General features: G+C 31.7%; 1 protein-coding gene across 3 annotated transcripts in view; it reads left to right on the top strand.

Annotated features, from left to right (window-relative positions):
* The window catches only part of LOC114326671 (transcription factor hamlet-like), a 638,926-nt gene that overhangs the window by 407,066 nt on the left and 206,751 nt on the right, over window positions 1-25,109 (top strand). For all 3 annotated transcript variants that reach the window (XM_028275076.2, XM_028275074.2, XM_028275075.2), the window contains exon 2: window positions 850-1,226. In XM_028275076.2, the coding sequence (XP_028130877.2) occupies window positions 850-1,226 (377 nt within the window). The remainder of the gene's footprint in view (window positions 1-849; window positions 1,227-25,109) is intronic.

Below are 25,109 nucleotides of genomic sequence, written 5' to 3'. Positions count from 1 at the left end.
TTTTTTATCCAATGTCTAGATTTTGTGTAATCTTGGAACTGCTAAAATTTTTTATTTCTAACAAGAAATCGAACATATTATAACTAATAACTAATTAGGCAACATAGAGAAATTATCACTGTCATTTTGACAAACCTGCGTCAGATTTTCTGTAATCTGTTCTGTCATCTTTATCGATATCTGTTCAGTGCAGTAGTGTGTTCATTTAAAAATTCGTTATTGTTGTTTCATAGGAAAGTAGTGTTTATTGATAGTTAATTTATTATATTTTTGTTGTAATATAAGTTGTTGGCTAGGTCGACAAGTTTTGGCGAAATTACGTCTCCTTGTCTCACTCCTCTCTTAATGGGGATGGAATTTGTATTTTCGTCTAGTTGTACTATCATAGTTGAATTTTCATATATTATATATTGTTGCCTATTACTCGAATCTATGCTACAATTAGGTATTTATAGCTTATTCTATGGGCCACATCTCCATACAAATATCTTTTCGTAGTCTATGAACGCAAGGAATACGAGTAGTCTAATGTACTATATCCTTTGCGGAAGGCAGCCTGTTGAACCGGTTGGTAATTTTATATTTTATAGATTAACCGGTTGTTAATAAAAATTATTCTCAAAAATAGTTTGTATACTTGACAGCAACGATATAGGTCTATAATTCTGTAGATCACATTTGTCCCCTGGAAGAAAGATAAGATATTCTATATCATCGCCCACCATTAATTCTTGCTTTTATGAAATTTGCTTGCTTCCTTTTATAAAACACTAATTTATAAACTAAAATTAATATACTCAAATTTGCAAATCGTCTTAGATACTAAACTATTTTCTTTTGTATTTATAGAAGGTTCTGATGATGAAATAGAAGTACCAACTAAACAAATTTGCGTAGACGAACAATCCATGGAAAGAACGATGGTTCCTCCCAGGGTAGAATCTGAAAGTATCGAATATTGTCCAAGCGAAAACTACAGAAATAAATCCGATCAAATTGAAACAGCGAAAAAGACACCAGAATTCTATAACGATAATCAGTTAGAGTTTAAAAGAAAAGTAAGCGAGAGTACCAACGAAAACAACACGTATCTATTTCTTCCTAGTGAATTAGAAGTAAAAGAAACGGGAGTTTTTACTACATCACACGTTCCTAAAGGTGTACGATATGGACCATTTCAAGGTGTCTGGGCATCTACAACACAAGACGTCCGGTTTGCTTGGCAGGTAAGTGAAATTTAGAGGATATTGTATATTATTATTTGTATATTACAGTGGAATCAACTCTTTTGAGCAACATTGAACGTTGCTTCTCTCCTATACAGGGTGTCCCCGAAAATAGTGCGTTCCTTAAAGGTATAGGTAGAAGGCACAATGTAGAACAAAAAAGTCTTATAACATTTTTTTCTGAATTGATCCGTTTGACCAAAAAACGAAAATACATTTTGATATGCAAAGTGAAGTCTGGCAACAACGCACAACTCAAAAATCTAAATTGAAAAAGTAGGTTTGTTGGTCAGTTGCATCTGGTACGTAAAATAATGTAAATATCAACCAAACCCATATCCATTATTTTGCAGGTAGGTACCTGCAAAGTATCAAAGTAAATAAACAAGGGGTTATTATGTTAAATTTCCACAGTCACAGCAAGTTCTTCTAGGCTACGTTGCCATGTCATTTAAATTTATGAAAATAAAAATTTACTTATATGGAGAACAATGTAATTTTTTCTTGGAAACGGTTAACTAAAAAAAATGTTTTATTACTTTTTTGTTCTAAATTGTGTATTATATCCATACCTTAAATTAACGCACTATTTTCGGGGACACCCTGTATTTAAGCAGTCGAAACCCAACCATTAGATTAACTTTATGCGAATTTTTCAAACGGACCAAACGGAAAATTTAAACTTCCTCTTCAAACAGTGTTGCGTGAATGCAAAATGTTAGGGACGTAGTTGTATTTTCCTACTGTTTTTCCTTTTATGTTATTTACCTTTAACCGTTGCCCGTTCTGTCTATTTAAAGAAAAGTCGCTATGACGGGCGGGCACCTTAGAGTGAAGCGTGTATCCACGTTATTCCTTGTTGTACAATCTTCAATAGCGTTTCCAATGGTGTACCACTATATTATGTGTAGATGAAAAGAGAGTTGCCTATAGAACGGGAGCCAAACAAGTTTTAACGGAGAAAACAGGTTAAAACGAATACAGAAGATAGTTATTAATGAAATATTAAAGAAAATAAAGTAAAATAATTATTTAAAAATAAAATAGCAAAGATGTGACGTTTGTAACGTTACAACTCTTTTCGAAAAAGCAGAAGATAGAAACGAATTTGCAATGGTTATAGCAAACCTTCATTAGTGAAGTCGCCACTAGAAAAGGAAGAAGATTTTTTGACGTATAGATCATAGTAGTGACATCATCCATCAGGGCGTGATGGCATAATCGATGACTTTTTATAAGAAAATAGGGGTCTTGTGTTTTGTCTATTACATTATATAAATAGAAAGGTTATTGGATGCTCTATTCAGCAATATACACATTGAAAAAACAAATAAACAAACAAGCATACATTTGAGAAATGTACCCATGGAAAGGGTTGATAAATACAAATACCTGGATTTCAGACAATAATGTTCAAACAACAGATACAAGGGCCAGCATAGAAATTGCTAGAATTGCGTTTGTAAAAATAAAAACAATTCTCCGCAACAAAGACCTTAGATTAGAACTGAGAGTAAGAGCTTTGAGATGTTACGTGTTTTCGATACTGCAATATGGACTGGAAAGCTGGACATTGACGCAAGAACACATAAATAAGCTACAGTCATTTGAAATGTGGTGTCACGGGAGGAAGCTTAGAATGACATGGACACAAAAGAAAACGAACACGGAAGTATTGCGAGAAATGTGCAAAGAATACGAAACAATACCCACGCAACCAAATAAAGTTTACAAAACGTTGAAAAAACGTCATAATTATCACCAAACTACGTCAGTTTATCACGTTTTTTCGACGTCGAAAATCACGTGAATATGTCCCACCATAAATCACGTCATTTTTATTACGTTTTAAATACGTGATATGAAAAACGTAGTTTTTACGTCGATTTTGCGTCGGTTTTTGGATTTATTTTTCATTTTATGGTTTTAGAAACACACAATAATTGAATGGGTCCGCCACATGGTTTGTTTTTGAGAAGTCAAAGAAAATGTTTTATATTGTGATAATGGTGAGTTTATACATTATAAAGATGAGTAATACAGTTTGTATTTTGTATTTAAAAACTGTATTACTAACCCTTAAAATGTATAAACTCACCATTATCACAATAAAACTTTTTCTTTGACTTCTCAAAAACAAACCATGTGGCGCTTACAACATTATTCGGCAGACCCATTCAATTATTCGTATGGGCATTGTTAGTATTGCAATTTTTCCATTTAAGTAAAACGAGATGGAATGCTCGTTAAAATGCATAGAATTACAATATCCTCAATGCAACATATAACATAGAATTTTCACTGTGTCAAAAGTGAAGCAACATGTAAACTAATAAATCATTTATTAACAAATTAAACATTTAAGTCACAATTTAATAACAAACTTAAGTTTAAACCAATTAAGTTATATAATATATATAATTATTATAATTATACCACACACTTTAAAGGTACGATTCCAACAATGACTGCAGACGGCAGTTACAGTTGTTACCATGTCTGACGTCAATATTTTGCACTATTAATTTGCATAATTATTAGCAACTGACGTTCTGCCGGACAGCAGTTGCAGTCAGATGTCGGAATCAGTCTCATAGTGCAAAATAGTAACGTCCATAATGCCGAGAACTGCAACTGATGTTTGCAGATGCCGTCTGCAGTCGTTGTCAGAATCGTACCTTTAGTCAGAATCGAATACATACAAATAAGACCCAATATATCGAATTTCAATGAAAACTATCTGCTTTATATTTATAAATTTTAAGGAAGACGATTGAATGATAAAAAATAGGACAAAATTATAATAGTCTGTGTTCTCACATATATTTCCATACTCTCATAATCCTCAAATTGATTTCAAATAATTATTACAAATTATTGCATACAAAAAGATCTACAGACACCTGAAAAATATATTTTTTGATTAAGGGACTGTAATGACCAAATTAAAATGATAAAAACAATTTACACGTGATATCTGATAATACACACTTAAAAGACTAATAGGGCTTTTCATCGACTGTCATTTGTTTCGAGCTTCTGTCATGTGTCACATAATATTAAAATATCTACGCCATACATCTTTGGCTTGTATCATTGGTATATACCAATAACGTATGACGTAGATATATTAATATGTGACACATGACAGAAGTTCGAAACAAATTACTGTGAATGAAAAGCCCTATACATAAATACTCATGATGAAGAAGTACATTATAATTAAAAATGACTAACCATTTTCATATCACTGCAACATGACGCCAAAGCCGTCTTATATTTCAGTTCGTTTAGAGAGCGCAACAAGCACTCTGACCGAACAATTTCAAAACTCATTAGTTTTTCATCAGGGAATGTACATAGCTGTAACATCTGTACATGCATTGGGTTTTTTTCTTCTGTCTTGCTGTGGGCATACTCAGCTGCAAATAAGATTGCTGCAATATGGCTGCAAACTTCACTATTACCGACCAGACACATGCAATGTGAATTTGCTATGCCATTGGAACTGGCTATCACCCAAGCACCTAGTGGTTTAGCATTAGCTTTTTGGGAATGCTTCACCTAAAAAAAATATTTTATCTTTGTGAGAATGCTTCAACTACCAAAATTTATTTTTATTAGTGTATTTGCGTTTTTTACAATGATTGAGAATATTTTAAAATCAGACATTCATATAATATAATTTTAGAACAAACAATCATGACTGTTTATTATTCTCTTTTCTATCATAGCAACTACATGTCGTTGACCTAATCTGTAAACTACGCAACTCCATTTATCCAAATTTTACAGGAGACACAAAAAACTATTTCTCTAAATATGACTAATGTGAATACTACGTATCTCCCATTTTAAAAGATAGGATGCTAAAATGGAATATTTTATAGATAGGTACACATATCACTAACATTTGTACCTATATTGTTTAATATGCGAATAGTATACGAAGAGGTCACTATTTACTCTTCTGGTAAAATATGCATGTGCATCCTTTTTTAAACGAGTAGGGATTTTTTCAAATAAATGGCAGTAATAACTCATTTTCAAAGAAATATAGAGTTACACAGTTTACAAATTAGGACGACAATATGTCTGGTTTCATAAAGATATATAAACGTAAATAAATCTAATATTTAAAACCAAATTATCCAAAAGACACTAATACTGTTATCCATATATTTCTTAATGGTGAATAAATAAAATAAAGACATACCTTTCCAACAATAATATAGAAATCATTAACAATTTTTACTCCTTTCAAAACAAATCCAGTTGTAAAGGCTTTTATGTGTCTGAAGTGTCTGAAGGCTTTTGTATGCTTTCATCTGCTGCTTAAAGTAGTAACTGTGAGACTCTACTAGATAATATGTATAAATATGTATCTATAATAGCATTATAATAGTAATTGGTGAAATATGCATTTTACTGTAAAATCCAATTCTGATTGACTGAATTGTATATGGATCTAAATCTCCAATTATTTTCAGCTTCAATATGACTATCTAAAACAATAAAATAAATAATGTTATTGCTTGCAAAATTCATCATTATTGATAAATATCAGGGAAAAATGAACAGTAAATAAAAATTGTTTGGCCTACCTTTTTCTCCAACATTTTGAGTTTTCAATAATAATTTCCTTAAATAATCACTTTGCATTGTGGTAAATTTATAAAATTCACAAATGACAAACAAAAGTTTTAAAAAACAGCCAACAAAATCTAAATGAATCCAAAATAGGCAAAATACGATGTCAAACAATGAAATGAAACGACGATACAAACATAACCTATAACCTTTGTTTTGTACTTAACTTTTAAGCTTCTCCCAATTTCGTGAGGTCAGCCGTCAGACTTCGGCTGTCTGAAATCAAAACGTCTTTTAAAGGTATTTTAAACGGCATTAATTTTACGCATTTAAAATCATCTACAAAAGACGTCGGAATGACGTAATGTTCAACCACGTGTGTATATTCAACCAAAAACTGACGTTTCCTCGACGTGATTGACGTCTCTTGGTTGCCGGAGTAAACAACAAAATGAAGAAAGTTACAATATCTGGGACACGTAATAAGGGGACAGCGATATGAAATGCTAAGACTGATAATACAGGGAACGATAAGAGGAGGAAGGAACATAGAACGAAGAAGAGTGTGATTGTTAAAGAATTTAAGGGACTGGTTTAAATGCAGTTCTATAGAACTCTTCAGAGCAGCGGTAGATAGAGTAAAAAATATAGTGATGATGACCTCCAATTGGGACACAGTACTTCTTCTTTTAGTGCCTATTCATTTCGAATATTGGCGATCATTCTGGCTATAATAATTTTATTAACTGATGCTTTAAATAGAATAGTTGTTGTTGTGGGGAACCATTTTCTCAGGTTCTTTAGCCATGATATTCTTCTTCTCCCAATTCCTCGCTTTCCGAATATATTACCTTGAAGGATTACCTTCAGTAATCTGTATTTAGTGCCGTTTCTCATTATAACTCCGAGATATTTTAACTTTCTCCTTTTAATGGTATACATCACCTCTCTTTCTTTGACCACTCTTCGTAATACGGTCTCGTTGGTTATCTTGTCCGTCTATGATATCCTTAGGATTCGCCTGTATAGCCACATCTCGAAGGCTTCAAGCTTTTTATCCATTGCTTCAGTGAGTGTCCAGGATTCAACTCCGTAATACAATATTGAGAAGATCTAAAATCGTAGTAGCCTTATTTTTATCTCCAGATTAAGGTCGTGGCTTTTAAAAAGTTTGGCCATGCTACTGAATGCACTCCTAGCCTTCTCTATTCCACATTTTATTTCTTGTGAGTGATCCCATTGTTCGTTTACTATTGTTCCAAGATAGTTATACTGTTTTACTCGGTCCACTGGTGTATTATTGGTAAGTAGTTGGGCATCTCTAATTTTATTTTTGCTAATGATCATAAATTTAGTTTTTGATATATTTACTTGAAGTCCAAATCTTTCACTTACTTCATTTACTTTGTTTATTAGTTGCTGTAAACTGTTCAAACTGTCTGCAAAATTAACGGTGTCGTCTGCATAGTGGATGTTGTTTATGCGTTCTCCATTTAGAAGTATTCCATGTTCACAATTTTCCAAGGCTTCACTAAATATTTCTTTTGTATATAGGTTAAATAATATAGGTGAAAGTATACAAGCTTGTCTAACGCCTTTAATGACGCTCTTAACGTCTTTATCATCCATTTGGGCTTTTGTTAGAACATCCATCATTTTTTGGTGTTGAACTGTATCAAATGGTTTTTGGTAGCCTGTAGACTAAACAGTGCATCTCTTGTACCTACGCCTTTCATGAAACCAAACTGTGTGTCTTGTATTCTCTCTTCGCATAGCTTGTATATTCTACGATGTATAATTTTAAGAAAAAGTTTTAATGTATGGCTCATTAGACTTATTAGCCTATATTCTCCGTACTTTATTGTTCCCTGCTTCTTTGGTAAGGTAATAAATTCTGAAACTAGCCAATATTTTGGGATATTGCCTGTGTCATAGATATTATTGAAGATTCATCATCAAGAAGTTTAAGAAATTCAGATTGTACTCCGTCTGGTCGTGGAGCTCTACCTTCTTTTAGTGATATTATGGCTGCTCATATTTCTGCCACTAGTATAGGTGGTCCTGTTTCCGTAGGTATTGGGGAATGGTTCTCCCTCAAATCAAAAAATAATTTTCGTATGTAATTTTTCCAGGCAATATTAATAGGTACTCTCTTTGTCCACGATTATCTCTCCATTATCATTAACAAGTTTACTTATTATTCTTTTGTTTTTACATTTGCCTGTAATTTCTCTTACCTTCTTATGCACGTTGAAGCCGTCGTATTTACTTTGCAGAATTTCGATTTCTTGGCATTTTTTCTCCAGTTCTTTCTGTTTGGTTTCTCTGATCTTTCTCTGTATCTCTCGCTGTAATGTTTTATACTTACATGGAGTTATCGTTCTTGTTTTCCCTTCTTTCTTCCATTAGTTGCAGAATCTCTGTCGTCATCCATGTCTTATTCTTTACCTTCTTTATTCTTCATAAAATTGTCTTTAATGCCGAATATCGTTTTATTAAGGGATTCTATCTTATTTTCTGTGCTTTCCGTTGTATTATCAATTTCTTTGAATTTTCTATTTAATGTTTTGTTGACTATTTCTTTTACTTCGCTACATTTGAATTTTCTCATGTCATTTTTTTTACAGTTTTTCCGCGTATTTTCTTTAACTTGGTTTTATACATGCCCACTAAAGGATTAAGTATTTTCTATGGGAGAAAATAAATATAATATATAATATATAATATAATATATAATATATAATATAATATATAATCACTAAAGGATTGTTGTCAGATTGAATATCAGCGCCTGGGTAGGTTTTAACTCTGTTGAAACTATTTCGATATCTTTTGTTAACAAGCATATAGTCTATTTGATTTCTTATAATAACGTCTTCTCCGTTGTCTCTAGGTGATTTCCACGTATACAGGCGTCTAGGTGGTAGTTTGTAAAATGTGTTTAGCACGATTAAGTCATGCTCAGCTGCAAAGATACTCATTGTTTCTCCGCGTTGATTTCTCTCTTCTAATCCATGTGCACCAATATATTGCCCTTCTTTTCCGTTACCTATTTTCGCATTGAAATCTCCCATGACTATAAAGAGTTCGTGTCTCGGTATATCTCTTATAAGGTTGCTTATTTATTTGTAAAATTCTGATATTTCTTCATCACTATGGTCTGCTGCTAACACAGCACTTAAAAAGAAGTAGGTATATATAATTATGTTAATATTTATAGTTCTGAATTTAAATTTGAATAATATTTCAAATAAGCTAGCACACGACCCCTATTCTCATTTAAAAAATCATCGATTACGTCATCACGCCCAAATAGATGACATCTCTAGTATAATGTATATCTCAAAATTAAAAATAAAAACCAACTTGTTTCAGGATTTTTTTCTAAAAGTCACCGGCTTACGAAATAACGAATTTATTCCGTTCAATTGCACCACACTGTACAAGTATGTATATACATGTTAATCTTTTGACAATCTATATTAAATTATAGCCTAATACAAAAGTTTAATACATCGTAGTTGACTCCAAGATATCAGGAAATTATCGCTTTCTTGTAGATAAATATTGATGGAGGGAGATTGAAGCAGCAGCGCAGCGAGTTGTGTTGTCTTGAAAGGAAGCGAAACATAAAGGTCAAGTAGTATAAGCCATCAAAGGCAGCTGTCTGTTGATAAACGAGCTAATAACAAACGCGACATTTTGATTACACTATCACCCCTTGCTAGCAACACCGCTCACTCTCCCGAACAGCACCACCGAGCTTTCCGCCCTTGAAGATGACGATTTACTAATTACTTTCAGGCATTATTTTCGACACCCCACTATCTCGGCTCAAACTTACTAAAGATTCAATTAGAAATCTACATTGATACTTTGTTAATCTCAGTTAATATACCGGGGTTGCATGATGTATAATATATATACCGTGTCAATGTTGAGTTGAAAACCTCAAAGTGTCTTTTTGAAGTAAGCTTAAAGAAACTACACCTTGAATTTTAAATTTAATTTTATACTCTCGTACAGGTGTTGAATTACAACTTGTTTAGTTGTAGTATATTAAGCGATTAACATAAGTTCATCAATAAATAATTTTTTCACCCTAAAAGGGAGGTAAAGCTGCAGGACCAGATATTTTAGTATATCATCTATTTTTTACCCTAAAGGGGGTAAAGGTGCAGGACCAGATGAAATTCCTATAGAATTGTTAAAACTTATAGACGACGACACACTTGAAATAATGGTGAACCTCTTTAACACAATTTATAGAACATACATCATACCAAAGAAATGGCTCTCCTCTACTTTTGTCACAATCCCGAAGACGAACAACTCCAGAGAGTGTTCAGAACACAGGACTATAGCATTAATGAGCCACACATTGAAAGTATTTTTAAAAATAATTCATAAAACAATATTTAATAAATTAGAAGAGGATATAAGTGCCACACCGTTTGGATTCAGAAGTGGACTGGGATCACCGGAAGGTTTGTTTGGTCTAAGTGTGTTAATGCAGAGGTGTTTGGATGTAAACCAATACCACTATATATGTTTCATATATTTTGAGAAGGCCTCCGATAAAGTCAGACACAAAAAACTGTATGAAATCCTAAGAAGCAAAAACATCGACAGTCGCGACATTAACATCATATATACTGCTTGTACTGGGGGCAAACAGTAAAATCAAGGTTGATAATGAGTTGAAGAATTTGAGATTCGTCGAGGTGTGTGTCAGGGTTGTGTGCTTTATCCACTACTATTCAATAATATATAGCGGAGCAATATGCCAGAAAGCTCTCCTAGAGCAATACATTGGTATGAACATTAGAATGAACAAGAGAACAAGTAATGAACAAGAGAATTAATTAAGAATATACAATACGATGATGGCACGCTAATAGTAACAGATAACCCAGCTAATTAACAGTATTTGCTGAAAAACATAAACATTCTTACCAACAAGTATGGTCTAAAACTGAACATCAAAAAGGCTAAATCTATGATTGTAACAAAGAACAAAGAAGCTATACACCAATGTGAATTTAACCATAAAAGGAAGCAAGTTGAAAGAGTTACGTCCTACAAATATTTAGGGGCTTGGTTCACTGATACTAATGACCAGACAAGAGAAATTAAGAGGCGAATAGAAATATAGAGACAATCACTTATCAAGATGAAAAAGTTCCTATGATGCTGAGATATAAATCTGAAATGGAGAACAAATATTTAGGTGCTATGTTTTCTCCGTTTTGATGTATAGCATGGAAGCTTGGACACTAAAAAAGATAAACATCACAAACATTGAGGCATTCGCGAGATGTGGTGCTACAGGAGAATGTGGAAAATACCACAGAGATGGGGAAGGAATGCGAAGTCATAAAAACCATACAAACGAGAAAACTGGAATATCTAGACCACATAATGAGAGGGGAAAAGTATTCATAATACAAGAAAAAATTCTCGGAAAGAGAAATGTGGGACGTAGGAGGATTTTTTGGTTGCGAAATTTAAGGGGGTGGTATATACGGGTGCAGTTCAATACAATTGTTCAGAGCTGCAGCCAACAAAGTTAAGATTGCTGTGATGGTAGCCATCCTCTGATAGGAGACGGTACTGCAAGAAGAAAAATATTTTTTTTCATTTTTTGCCCTTTATGTTATTAATTATACTCAGCGCAATTTTAACCCTCCACCCAGTCTCCCCCTTCCGTTTTTTTCGCTTTTTAAATGAGATGCAATCATTTTAAATTTTTTTAAAAATTCACACGCATAATTGAGGCTTCTACAAAACATGTCTATCTTTTATAGACCGGAGGTTAAGTGTAGATAAGTGTGTAAAAGAGTATTAGACCAGGGCGGATCTGTAAAAATATTAGTACATTTGGACGTTGAGAGGTGACTCAAATTTTTTTGCAGAAATTGCTTGAAAATAACTGAAACAATAATATTTGAGTTATCCTCCCTCTCAAAAAGGTCCGGAACATTGTTTAAATAATCAAAATGTCAAAAAATTAAGGAAAAAGTCGATTTTTTTCTTGGTTTTTTGATTATAACTTTAAAAGTATTCATTTCCGAGAAAAGTTGTACTAACATAAAAGTTGCATAATTAAATTTCCTACAATATTAAATTGGCTAAAAATTTAAAAAATAGTCACCCTTGTTGCAAAATAGCAATAATTACGAAAAAGCTATACAAAAACAAGTATTCGCATTTTACGTTTTTTCAACCATTTATGCTATACTTAGGACCTTCATATTTCACCCAGAAAAACTTTATGGTACAGTAAAACAATACTGTAAATTTAATCAAGATCGGTTCAATAGATTTTGCAAAATAAATTTTGCAATCCAGCTTTCGAAAAAAAATTCGTTTTTTTTAATTGTTACAGGACTGAAAATAAAGCAGATAGCAAGTTGAAATTCTTTTTTCTTATAGAAGTGTACTGTATCTTTTATCTGCAATTTGCAAAATTAAAATCGATTAACTGCCACGGCAATAGGAATTTTTTTAAATAAACATTAATTATTGGTGCTACGCGCAGGACAGCGGATAGTTTGCTCTTATTGGACATTTCAATGACCTTTGATAATGATTGTTACATTTTAATTTTTATTACATTTCGATATAAATAAATAAATTTGTTTATTGCAAAATAAAAACATATACTCTATCCTTTGAAATAACACTTTTGTCAGCAAAAATTTTCTTTGTTCATATATTTTAACCTAGACAATAAAAGTTTATTATTTTTAAACATATGCAATTGTTTAAACAATATTTCACAAACAATAATAAAATTAGTTTGATTTTTGTGGAATTAAAATATTAAAATACAACAAAATATAGAGTAACAAAATAATATATTAGATAAAGATTAGAAGAAATTTTGGTGGAAATCAACTTTTGTGAATCAAACACCGCTGTCCTGCGCGTAGCACCAAAAATTAATGTTTAGTTAAAAAATTTGCTGACGCCGTGGTAATTATTCGATTTTAATTTTGCAAATTGCAAATGAAAGGTACAGTACACTTCTATAAGAAAAAAAAATTTAACTTACTATCTGCTTTATTTTCAGTCCTGAAACATTTTTAAAAAAATAATTTTTTTTGCGAAAGTTATATTGGAAAATTTATTTTGCAAAATCTATTAAATCGATCTTAATGAAATTTACAGTGTTGTTTTACTATATCATAAAGTTTTTCTGGATAAAATATGAAGGTCCTAAGTATAGGACAAATGGTTGAAAAACGTAAAATGCGAATACTTGTTTTTGTATGGTTTTTTCGCAAGTATTGCTATTTTTCAACAAGGGTGAATATTTTTTAAATTGTTAACTAATTCTATATTGTAGAAAATTTAATTACGCAACTTTTATGTCAATACAACTTTTCTCACTTTTCTCAGAAATGAATAGTTTTAAAGTTATATTCAAAAAACCAATAAAAAAATCGAATTTTTCCTTCATATTTTGACATTTTGATTATTTAAACAATGTTCCGGACCATTTTGAGAAGGAAGGATAACTCAAATATTATTATTTAAGTTATTTTTAAGCAATTTCTGCAAAAAAATTTGAGTCACCTCTCAACGTCCATCTCAAAACAGATGAGCCCTGGACTATATAGAAAAAGCGTATAACCTTTTTTGGAGATCGCTTCAGGTGCGTATAACGTTTTTAACGGTAGGGAAAGGGGAAGGGGATAGAGGATTTGGGTTTGGACATTGAGCTGAGTCTTATTTTTTCTATATATATTTGTCAAGAAATTAAATAATACAAAACCCTATACATCGGTACATAGTTTGAAAAATTGGTATCTGTATTTAGCTTCTTTTTAAACCAAATACCATTATTTGGAGTGTGATAAATTTTTAATAACAAGTTCAAAATTTCACTTTGTATGATTCATAATAGACCCTAGGTACAGAATATACTCTTTTGAGATCGGGTTTTTAACTAGTTTCTAAAAAAAAACATAAGAATATTCAGGGTGTTTCAATAAAAATAAGGATAATGGACTATGCAAGATTTCGTGAATTCTCAGCATTTTATATAATTTTCTAAAATAAGGATACGAACAATCTTATTCCTTAAGTGGTCTCCACACTATAGTGGAAACAAATATACACTATAATTTCAAAATTTCACCCTGTATTTTTCATAATAAACTACATGATATAATTCATTGAAATCGGGTTATTACGCAGTTTTTAAAAATATAAAAATATACAGGGTGTTCCATTAAAAATAAAGCTTATGTACTATGCTAGGCTTGCGTGAATCACCATGTAAATCTAAATTTATATTTAAAAATCCCACATTTATATATAAAAGTCGACGTATGTCAGCGTTTTTTAAAACAAAGGCAGAAATAATTTTGTTCTGAAGCTATAGATTTCTTTGTGGAATTTATGTAATTTATTATTCTAAATGGGAAATAAGCCACAGTTTAACTTAAAAAATAGATTTTTGACGTTTCGACTTTTAACTCGGACATCGTTACCAAAATACAAAATATTACAAAATATTTCAGTAATATTTTTTATTTTGATAACGGCTTCCGAGGTGGAAGTCGAAATGTCAATAAAATCATTTTTTAAGTTAAATTGTGGCTTATTTTCCATTTAGAATAATAGAAATAATTTTATTCCATAATTGCGTTCCACTAAGGCTAATCTTGTATGTGACAGGTTCCTAAACGATAACTACATCAATAAAACAATTTTCTATATTACAAATAATCTCTTCGTATATTTGTCTCCACATACATATATTATGCAGTGTCTTTACTAATCCTCCACATCTGCAACTCTCTTTCCCCTAGGGAATAAATCAATTGAAAACAATATGGATCTGACCTTTATGTGATCGGGACAAATGTTATCGAGCTCCTAACTTCATGTCCATCTGTTATTTGATGTCAAATTAGAAAACTTGAATTTTATTGGGATATTCTACTTGTGTTACTTGCCATAACTGTCTCGTATATTGAGGATTAGCGGAAATATGGTAGCCGATCGTCCACTTCCACGCAGATTGTGAGTTTATCCATAATGTTTTCCACAATATCGTATGTACAGTTTTTGGAAATAAAAGGAAACGATTTTATTATATTTACTTGATTTATTTCGTCTATAAACAGTTAGTTTTAATTTAAATCAGTTAAGTAACAAGCAGAGATAAATAATAGCTAAGTTAGCATTAAAAATCACTCAAAGTATACGAGCATTCACACAACAAAAAGTACTAATGTGGATTATATACAGTCGGAAAAATGAAAGAATACCCATGAACGAACATATAAAACACGCTGTATTTTCCTGTCACCGTATCACACAAAAAATTGGCCAGCGCCAGTACATGTAATAATTATTGTTACATGTACTTGCACTGGACAATTTTCTTTGTGACACGGTGACAGGAAAATACAGCGTGTTTTATATGTTCGTTCATGGGTATTCTTTCATTTTTCCGACTGTAATAATCTAGTCGAAACAACCACTTATACTTAATATTTTGTTTATATTCCTATTTCCTATTGCAAATTACGTTACATTCCAATTTAACTATACGTATACGTAATATAACAAGGAAATTTCAAAGTATGGTGTTTAATGATAATGATGTGATGTTAGTATAGAAAATACTGAAAAAGATTTAGAAGAAAAATGAAACAGCGGAGACTATTTTATTTTTCTTATTTTAATAGTTTTCAATAACGCACGAACGGCATTTTGCTCTATTTACCACAGCTTTGTTGGTCTGCATCGCTGTCCAGGGTAATTAAAGTATTCTACTATGCAGCTACATCTCAGACGCCTCTAGGCGATATCGTATCATCCTTCAGAGTCCACGTCTGCATGTCATGTAACAACACTGAACAAATACAACATTTGATCATTCGTTGACGTAACGTTAAGGTTTTTTTTTATTTACATAAAGCCGCATCAACCATGGAAGGTTATTAGCGGATGTTGAATAATTACAATATAACTATTACATTTTATGAAATAAATGTATATCTTTAAGATAATTAATTGTACTGAATAAATTATAATTTATTATATTCTTCAGCTGACTTGGTTCTTCAGAAATGTTGTTGATGCTTCGTTCATACGAGTAAAGTGGACATTCTGTAAGAATGTGCTGAACTGTTATCAGGTATCAGGCATACAGTTGTATGCCCAATTCTTAATCGGTTTATTACCACTTGTTCTCTTCTCTTTTCAGGGAGCAGGAGCTGGAGATTGATGTAAGGTTTGATCTCTTTGAGCTTTGAGCTATTCGAATCCCAACAATGCTGCCAAACATGTATACAATATTGCTTGATACTAAAATTAACATCTACGATTGAAATTCTTTAGATAATATCAATGTGTTCGTCAGTAGTTGCTTTAAGTGCTAGGACATCGACCTTTTCATTACTTGAAATACCTATGTGTGAAGGTACCCAAAGGAAGTGAAAGTTTATATTTCTGCTCTGCATACAATGTATCATACATTTCATTTTTTGGATAATAGTATGAGATGGATAGATAACTTTAAGGTTATTAAGGTTTAATATATGTGGTTACAGAAGATTGATTTCCTTTTTAGAAAAGTTGTGCGAGCTGCTTCAAATCTGCATTTGTTTTATTTATTTAGGGTCTGTATTGTAGCATACCAAATATTTAATTGAGTAACTCTCTCAATATTCTGTTGATCTATTTGTAGGGCAGCATTGTCGTGAGGTTGGCGACTAAATATCATAAATTTTGTCTTAGAGGCATTCATTGTTAGAATCATTTCCCTTCCTGTCGTGTTTAGGCAATCCAATAAGTCTTTTGCATAAGACAACAGTGTTGTCAGCATATTTAACATTATTGATAAGTTAATCATGGATTTTTACTTTAAAGTTTTTATCTTGAAAAACTTGTTTGGCAGATAACAATTTTTACGGAAATAAAAGGCGGATATATCGAGTACTGAGTTTTATTAAATCTTGCCTAAGACTAAGTATAATTTCAAAGCCAGAGCCTATTTTACTTCAAATCAGGCCCGAGGCACTATAGTTCAGAGAAATAAGGAAAAAAATAGCCTGTTGGTGACACAACCCCCTCCAGGCCGAAACCAAATTTTTTGAGTAGTGTGGACATCTATAATAATAACGTATATGTTTCCTGCAGCCGATTTTGATGATATACATAGTTATAAACAAATGAAGATCAAAAAACGGTAAATTTTCGCTTTTTTCGTCTATTGCCAAAAGGCTAAGCATTTTAAACAAATTTGGAAGCAAGAAGCTCATAAACCATATAAAAAACTTCAATATGGCGTCAGCTGAATATGTCTATCCTTATTGGTTGCTTAGAAAACTGCAAAATAATTCATAAATTTTGAGTTTTTATAAATATTCATAACTTATGTAAAAATGAACTTAGAATCTTCTTATTACACGGAATGCTGGGACTTCTGGTGCTAAAATTATACACTAAATTTTATAACAATTGGTCAAATAGTTTAAAAGTTATTTAATTTGTTTATCCCAAAATAATTTTTTTTGCAACACTATAAGTCAGAAAATGATGAAGTTAAAGTAATACTTTGGATAGTTTATGAAAGAAGAAGATTAATACTAATAACATAATTAAAAAAAAATGACAAAAAATAATTCTAAGTATCTCAAAATTATTTTGTAAGAACATGTCGATTTTTTGCTTATAAACAATTAGAATAACTTTTTAACCATTGCCCGTAGAAAAATTATTTTTTCACATTTAGAAAGATTGAATTTTTATACAAATTTAAAAAAAGAAAAAAATGTCCTAGGATAATTAGGGACGAAGTTGCCGCCCCCCTTTTTTTAATTCACAGTAGCTTTCTTTATAACAATTACGAAATCAAATCAGTCACATTGGAAAGAACATACTTCAGAGTTTTAATGTACCAAATATAAAAAATATATACTTTCAAACAAATCGTCCACAAAGCTTCAAAATGTGACCCTTAAAATCGGCCGGCCTCGAAACTTGGGAGATCGATGAGAAGGGGGAAGGAACTGTTAGCTGTATCTCTTGGTCTAGCCTATGAATTTCGACGTTACTTTTTTTAATTTGTATGTACTTTTTGCGTACAGTACGAGTATGCATTATTTAAATAAATTAATTGTTATATACACCATCAAATTTGTTTAAACAATTTTTTTTCAATTTTGTTTTAATAATATTTGAAGTAATTTTAATCACAAAACATACATATTTATGAATAATATAATAATGCATAGTTTTTTATTAAACTTAGTAATAATCTAAAGTATGAAAAAACAAATTATCCCATTCAATTATTTCTAAAAATAGTATTGGTCTATGGAAATCAGAAAATCTCAAATAAACTAGGTTTTATTTTTTTAGTAAACCTGCTATTAGATGAATGAAAAACTGAAGTTACAGAACCACCAAACAAGAGATAAACGTAATTGATTGGTGTTGGAAATTAAGCTAAGAACCGTTAGTGCTGATCCGATCAACAGATCTTTATATCAGATATTTAATTAAAATAAACTATCTGCTCTTGCAAAACTGGTTGCACCGAGTACTTGTTAGTACAGAGATATAAATAGTTTATGGACTTCGATTATCAAAACCTCAATCTTTCTCTATTATCTATTTTGGAGTTTCTTTTTTTAATATGTATGTACTCTTTGCGTACGTTACGGATATGTTTTTTGTTAATAAAGTGGTTATTTAATTAACTATGTAAATTGTGTAAACAATTTTTGGATATTCTTTTACGATATTTTTAGGACGACTTTGTTGGCAATCATAGGAGTGGATCATATGCACTTGACTATACAAAAACTTATAATAAATGGGTAACTGCTAATTGTTACGTTTTTCATAAAAATAGAAGTATTCCTAGATAAACCTCCTTTAATTTTATTTTAATAGTCTTGCTATCATACCAAAATGTATGAAATATCTTAATTTTTGTTTTTTTTTTGCAATCTTAAAATTATAACTTTCAATGTGTGTAGGATACAATTATTACAATATTGTAGAAAATTTCTGAAAATAATTTTGTTCTTTTTATCCTCTCTCTAATTTTGTTACATTTCATTTTTCGTTTATCTAGTACCATGTATATCATGAAATAAAACCTAGTTTATTTGAGATTTTTTATTTTCAATTTAATATTATAAGCCAATTTTAGATTTAGGAATAATTGAATAGGATTAGTAATATAATAATTACAGGGTGTAACAAAAATACAGGTCATAAATTTAATCGCATATTCTGGGACCAAAAATAGTTCGATTGAACCTAACTTACCTTAGTATAAATATGCACATAAAAAAGTTACAGCCCTTTGAAGTTACAAAATGAAAATCGATTTTGTCCAATATATAGAAGAGATTTTTTATTGAAAATAAACATGTGGTATTTTTATGGCAGGAGCATCTTACAAAAAAATTATAGTAAAATTTTGACACCCCATAAAAATTTTATGGAGGTTTTGTTCCTTTAAACCCCCCCAAACTTTTGTGTTCGTTCCAATTAAATTATTATTGTGGTACTATTAGTTAAACACAACGTTTTTAAAACTTTTTCGCCTCCTAGTACTTTTTCGAAAAGTCAGTTTTTATTGAGATATTTTAAATATTAGTCAAATCCACCACATATTTGTATAATATGGTACGATTATGAAGACTTGGTAATCGTATGAAAATTTATTATTTATAATTTACATTTTTAGGCATATTTTGAACCATATTAAAAAAGAAGCCACATCTTGATAAAAGGTGCCTTATCGAAGAAATACTAAGAGACAAAAAAGTTTTAAAAACATTGTGTTTAACTAATGGTACCGCAGTAATAGTTTAATTGGAACGTACACAAACATTTGGGGGGTCTAAAGGAACAAACCCCCATAAAATTTTTATGTAAACATATTAAAAAGGAAGCCGCAACTCGATAAAAACTGCCTTATCGAAAAAATATTAAGAGGCAAAAAAGTTTTAAAAACAGTGAGTTTAACTAATGGTACCACAATAATAATTTAATTGGGTTGTATACAAAAGTTTGGGGGGTTTAAGGGAACAAAACCCCCATAAAATTTTTATGGGATGCAAAAATTTCACTATAATTTTTCTTTAAGATGTTCCTGTCATAAGAATGATACATGTCCATTTTCAATAAAAAATCTCTAATAGTTTTCGATATATTGGAAAAATTCGATTTTCATTTTGTAACTTCAAAGGGCTATAACTTTTTTTATGTGCACATTTGTATTAAGGTAAGTTAGGTCCAATCGATCTATTTTTGGTCCCATAATATGTGATTTAATTTATGACCTGTATTTTTGTTACGCCCTGTATAACTAATATGTACGTTTTACAATAAAAGTTACATCAAATATTATTTAAAAAATTGAAAAAAAATTGTTTAAACAAATTTGATGGTGTATATAACAATTAGTTTATTTAAATAACGCATATTCGTAATGTACGTAAAAAGTACATACAAATTAAAAAAAGAAACAACGAAATAAATAATCGAGAACCAGAGATACAGTTAACAGCTCCTTCCCCCCTCTCATCGCTATCCCAAGTATCAACGCCGGCCGATTTTAAGGGCCACATTTTTAAGCTTTGTGGACGATTTCCTTGAAGGGAAATCTTTTGTATACTTGGTACGTTAAAACTTTGAAGTATGTTCTTTCAAATACGGCTAATTTTATTTCTTAATTGTTATAAACAAAGCTGCTGCGAATTAAAAAATGAAGGGGGCTAACTTTGTCCCTAATTGTCGTAGGACAATTGTTTTTTTTTCTGAATGTGTATAAAAATTTAGTCTTTCTAAATATGGAAAAATAATTTTTCTACGGGTAACGGTTAAAAAGTTATTCTAATTGTTTATAAGCAAAAAATCGACATGGTTTTGCAAAATAATTTTACACTATTTATAATTATTTTTTGTCATTTTTTTTAAATTAAGTTAATAGCATAAATCTTCTTCTTTCACAAACCGTCCGAAGTATTACTGTAACCTCACCGTTTTCTGACTTATAGTGTTGCAAAAAAAATTAATTTGGGATAAACAAATTAAATAACTTTTAAACAATTTGACCAATTGCTTTGAAATTTGGAATATAATTTAAGCACCATAAGTCTCATCATCTCGTGGAATAAGAAAGTTCTAACTTAATTTTTGCATAAGTTATGAACATTTATAAAATCTCAAAATGTATGACTTATTTTGCAATTTCGTAAGCAACAAATAAGGATAGACATATGCAGCGAACGCCATATTGAAGTTTTTTATATGATTTATCAGTTTCTTACTCTCAAATTTGTTTAAACTGCTTCACTTTTTAGTAATAGACGAAAAAGGCGAAAATTTAGCGTTTTTTATCTTCATTTGTTTATAACTATGTATATCATCAAAATCGGCTGCAGGAAACATATAGGTTATTAATATAGATGTCCATACTACTCAAAAAATTTGGTTTCGGCCTGGAGGGGGATGTGTCACGAGAACATCTTATTTCTCTGGACTACTACACAATTTTCGGGCCCCTAAATATAATTTAATAATAATAACTTTTTTTAATTATTTAATAGAAATATAGTTGCACAAGAAAATAAAAATTTTATTAACAATAAATAACGTTTATATTTAAACACTTAAACATTGTTTAAGGGGATAGGCGCAAATTTTCGGCTTCAATTCTATTTAAATGCATTCATTTTTTGTCGAATCCTGAGAAAACTAATAAGTATTTTTGAAAAATTTAAACTCAGAATGAAAGATTACGTTACTACCGAGGGCTGAAAGTCCCTGAAATCTTCGATAATGTTTATTTTACTAAGTTACAGGGATGAAAAAAGAGACAATTGAGTGTGATTTTTAATTTTTAATACATACATATCTTATTCAAAAGAAACTTTTTGTTTATTCTAAGGGACTTTTGGCCTTCGGTAATAATGTAATCTTTCATTCTGCGTCTAAATTTTTTAAAAATATTTATTCGTTTTTTGAGGATTTGAAAAAATAAATGCATTTAAAGAGCATTGAAGCCGAAAGTTTGCGCCTATCCACTTAATTCTAACTCTTATGTTTATCATTTATCATTGCCTGTTCGTAAAATAATAGAATTTTGAAAATTTGTTTTGTTATTGTAATAAATATATTTTGTTTGGTGATCTTTCCGGGACCCATTCAAATACGGGCCCGAGGCAGGTGCCTCACGGGCCTAGTGGCAAAATAGGCCCTGTTCAAAGCTCGGCTTGAACTTCGAGTTGCAGGTTGAGCTCTTGGCTCGTGTCATTTCGGCACGAATAGTAATAATGGATGTAAAATGTAACATTCGTAGTAATTTACGGACACACTGTATATTAAAAATACATATTTGTGTTCTAAATTACTTATTCTCATACAAAAGCATCAGTCGAGGCAGAAATAAATAAACTAGAAAAGTATGGGCAAAAATATTGACCAGCTCGTTAAGGAAAGCCCGGCTCTGCTCGAAGCTCTGGTCCCAAGAAACAAATCGACTTGAGCTCGAACTAAGCTCGAGCTTGTGACCATCCCTAATTTTGACTGATTATGATTGTTTCATCTTCTTCTTCTTATTTTTCTATATAGGCAATACTGCCTGTTTTTCTTCAACGGTGCCTTTCATTCTGTCCCTAAATTTCATTCAATCTTTTCCTTGGGCGTCCTATACTTCTTCTGCCTAACGGTGACATGAGACATCCTGCTTATGTGTTGATTCCACTCTTCTTTTCTGTTCTTTACCCAGATATTTATATTAACTACCCCACATATGCCTCTTATTTCTTCACTTCTTACCATGTCCTGTAGTCTTTTTCCAGCAACCCTTCTTAAGATCTTCATTTCGTTGGTCTCCAGTGTTTCTCCATTGTTTTCTCTATTTATCAGTTCATGATCGATTGGACGTTGAAGACATTATATATTTAATGTTAATGACAACACATCGTATAAAAGTGGTATTGAGATAAAACAAGTCCAAGAATACGTCTACTTAGGCCAAATTCTGAAACTTGACAAAGAGAAATAAAGTGCGGTAATCACTAGAAGAGTAAGACTGGCATGGGCAGGATTTGGAAAACTCAGTTCGATATTTAAGAACCGCAGAATATCTCAATACTTGAGGAGGAAAGTTTAAAGTGCACCATTGCTGTCATGACATATGGATTTCAAACTTAGATCATAACCAGTGGTCGATCTACGGGTTTACGAATTCCCTTATTCCCCCCTCCCCAAAAGTCCAAAACTCATGAAACTTACATCATAGACACAAAAATTCAACCCAATAAACCCGCCAGTCAGTGGCGGATCTAGAGGAGAAATGGAAATAAATATCAATTCAATAATCCTAAAAAAAGAAAAAGCGGGAGCTATTAAAGAAAAAAAATTTAAGCCCATCCAAAAAATAATTGAAAACCCACTTAACCTAGGGGTGGTAAAACTAGTGACCTTACATCAGAGAAAAGTAATTAAATCACCCTCAAGATCCATGACCACCCCCAAAAAAATTTCTATATGCGTCACTGCCGCCAGTTTAAAATTAAGGGAAAATTAAAGGAATTTAATGCATATAGGTTGTTATTATTACTATTATTTACACACAACGCAAAAGTCTAGGGATATTTTTATAAATAGACGTATTTTGTTTATCTGTAATCAACTTAAAAAAAGTAATACAAAATTTGTAGTTTAAATTGTTGTTTAATATGTCAAAAAGCATAAATTGCAAAAAAAAACAGAAAATTGGAGCAAAAAAATATATTGCAAATCACCCATGTTTCACATACTACCATAAAATGTCAAAAATACGAAATATAAACTTAAAATAAAGTATGGCCACCAAGTTGGTTTATCACAGCTCTACATCTACTGTTCATGCTCCGAATCACATTGTTAATGTCTGCTTGAGGTAGTTGTGTCCATTGTTTTCTCAGAAGCTATTTTAATTGAAACTCATTGTAGATATTGCCCATATATGGAGTAATTCTTCGTTGGAGCATGCCCCATACATGCTCAATGGGATTCAAGTCCGGTGATTGTGCTGGCCACGGCAATACATCAATACCCTCGTTATCCAACCAGTTTGTTACAATATGCGCAACATATAGTCGAGCGTTATCATGCATAAAGTAAAAATTTTCTCCAACAGCAGCAGCAAACGTGCGCACAACAGGTTCAAGAATAGTGTCCGAATATTGCTGACTTCTGAGAAAGCCACGTGGGAAAATGAGGTCAGTTCTTCCGTCAATCATGATTCCGTCCCATACCATTAATGTACCACCTCTGTATGCATACACTTCTTGAAGATGTCGTAATCTTTCTCCATTTCCGGGTCGTCTCCAAACTCTTGTCCGACGAGAATCTGGATGAAATCCATATCTAGACTCGCCACTAAACAAAACTGTGGCCCAGTCATTGTCAGTCCAATTCTGAAACTCTTGACACCAGGTTAATCTTGCAGCGCGATTGCCTCTAGATAGAGGTGGTCATCTCAGTGGTCGCTGACTACGAAGATTGGCTTCATGGAGACGATTCCTCACAGTACTGCGGCTAATTGTTACATTATGTGCAAGCTGTAATTCATTAACCAGCTCGGGTGCTGTGATTGTTGGCTGCCTTCTGGCATTTAAAATTAAATATCGGTCTTGAGCGACTGTTGTAGAGCGACCACGTCCTGGATGTTGCTCGGCTGGACTCACAGTCTCTCTAAACCGACGCCACAAACGACTTACAACGCTTTGGGAGACACCCAGCTGGTCAGCAACTTAAGTTTGTCGCATACCAGCTTGAAGGAGGCCCACGGCTCTACTCATCTCGTCTAACGTTAAATGTTGTCGTTGTATGGTAAAAAAACAATATCTTTAACTCACCTATTAAGTAAGAATGGTATAAAGTGACTAAAATTAAAAATAAACAAAACATAAAAAATGTCGATTTTTTTGTCCCTTCTAAAAAACATTCTAAAACACGTATTGCTATCAGTTTTACAATTTTTTTTGATAAGAAGGGAGTGTCTGTATCAACAATTATAGTACAAGTAAATTTATATGGCTATGAAATTTCTGTCATTGGTATTGTCAAATTATTAAAATATCCTTAGACTTTTGCGTTGTGTGTATATCTTTTATGTACTGGGTTTATCTATTTTATGTCATTTGGTTGTTATTTCATTGGACCGCCCCCCCCCCTCAGGGAAACAGGAAAGTTTCCACTCAAGGCACATTTATAGATCCGTCGTACCAAGACAAATATGAACAAACTACTGCC

Source organism: Diabrotica virgifera, chromosome 1, assembly GCF_917563875.1.
Source record: "Diabrotica virgifera virgifera chromosome 1, PGI_DIABVI_V3a".
Lineage (NCBI taxonomy): Eukaryota > Metazoa > Arthropoda > Insecta > Coleoptera > Chrysomelidae > Diabrotica > Diabrotica virgifera.
This window is presented reverse-complemented; position numbering and strand designations above follow the sequence as displayed.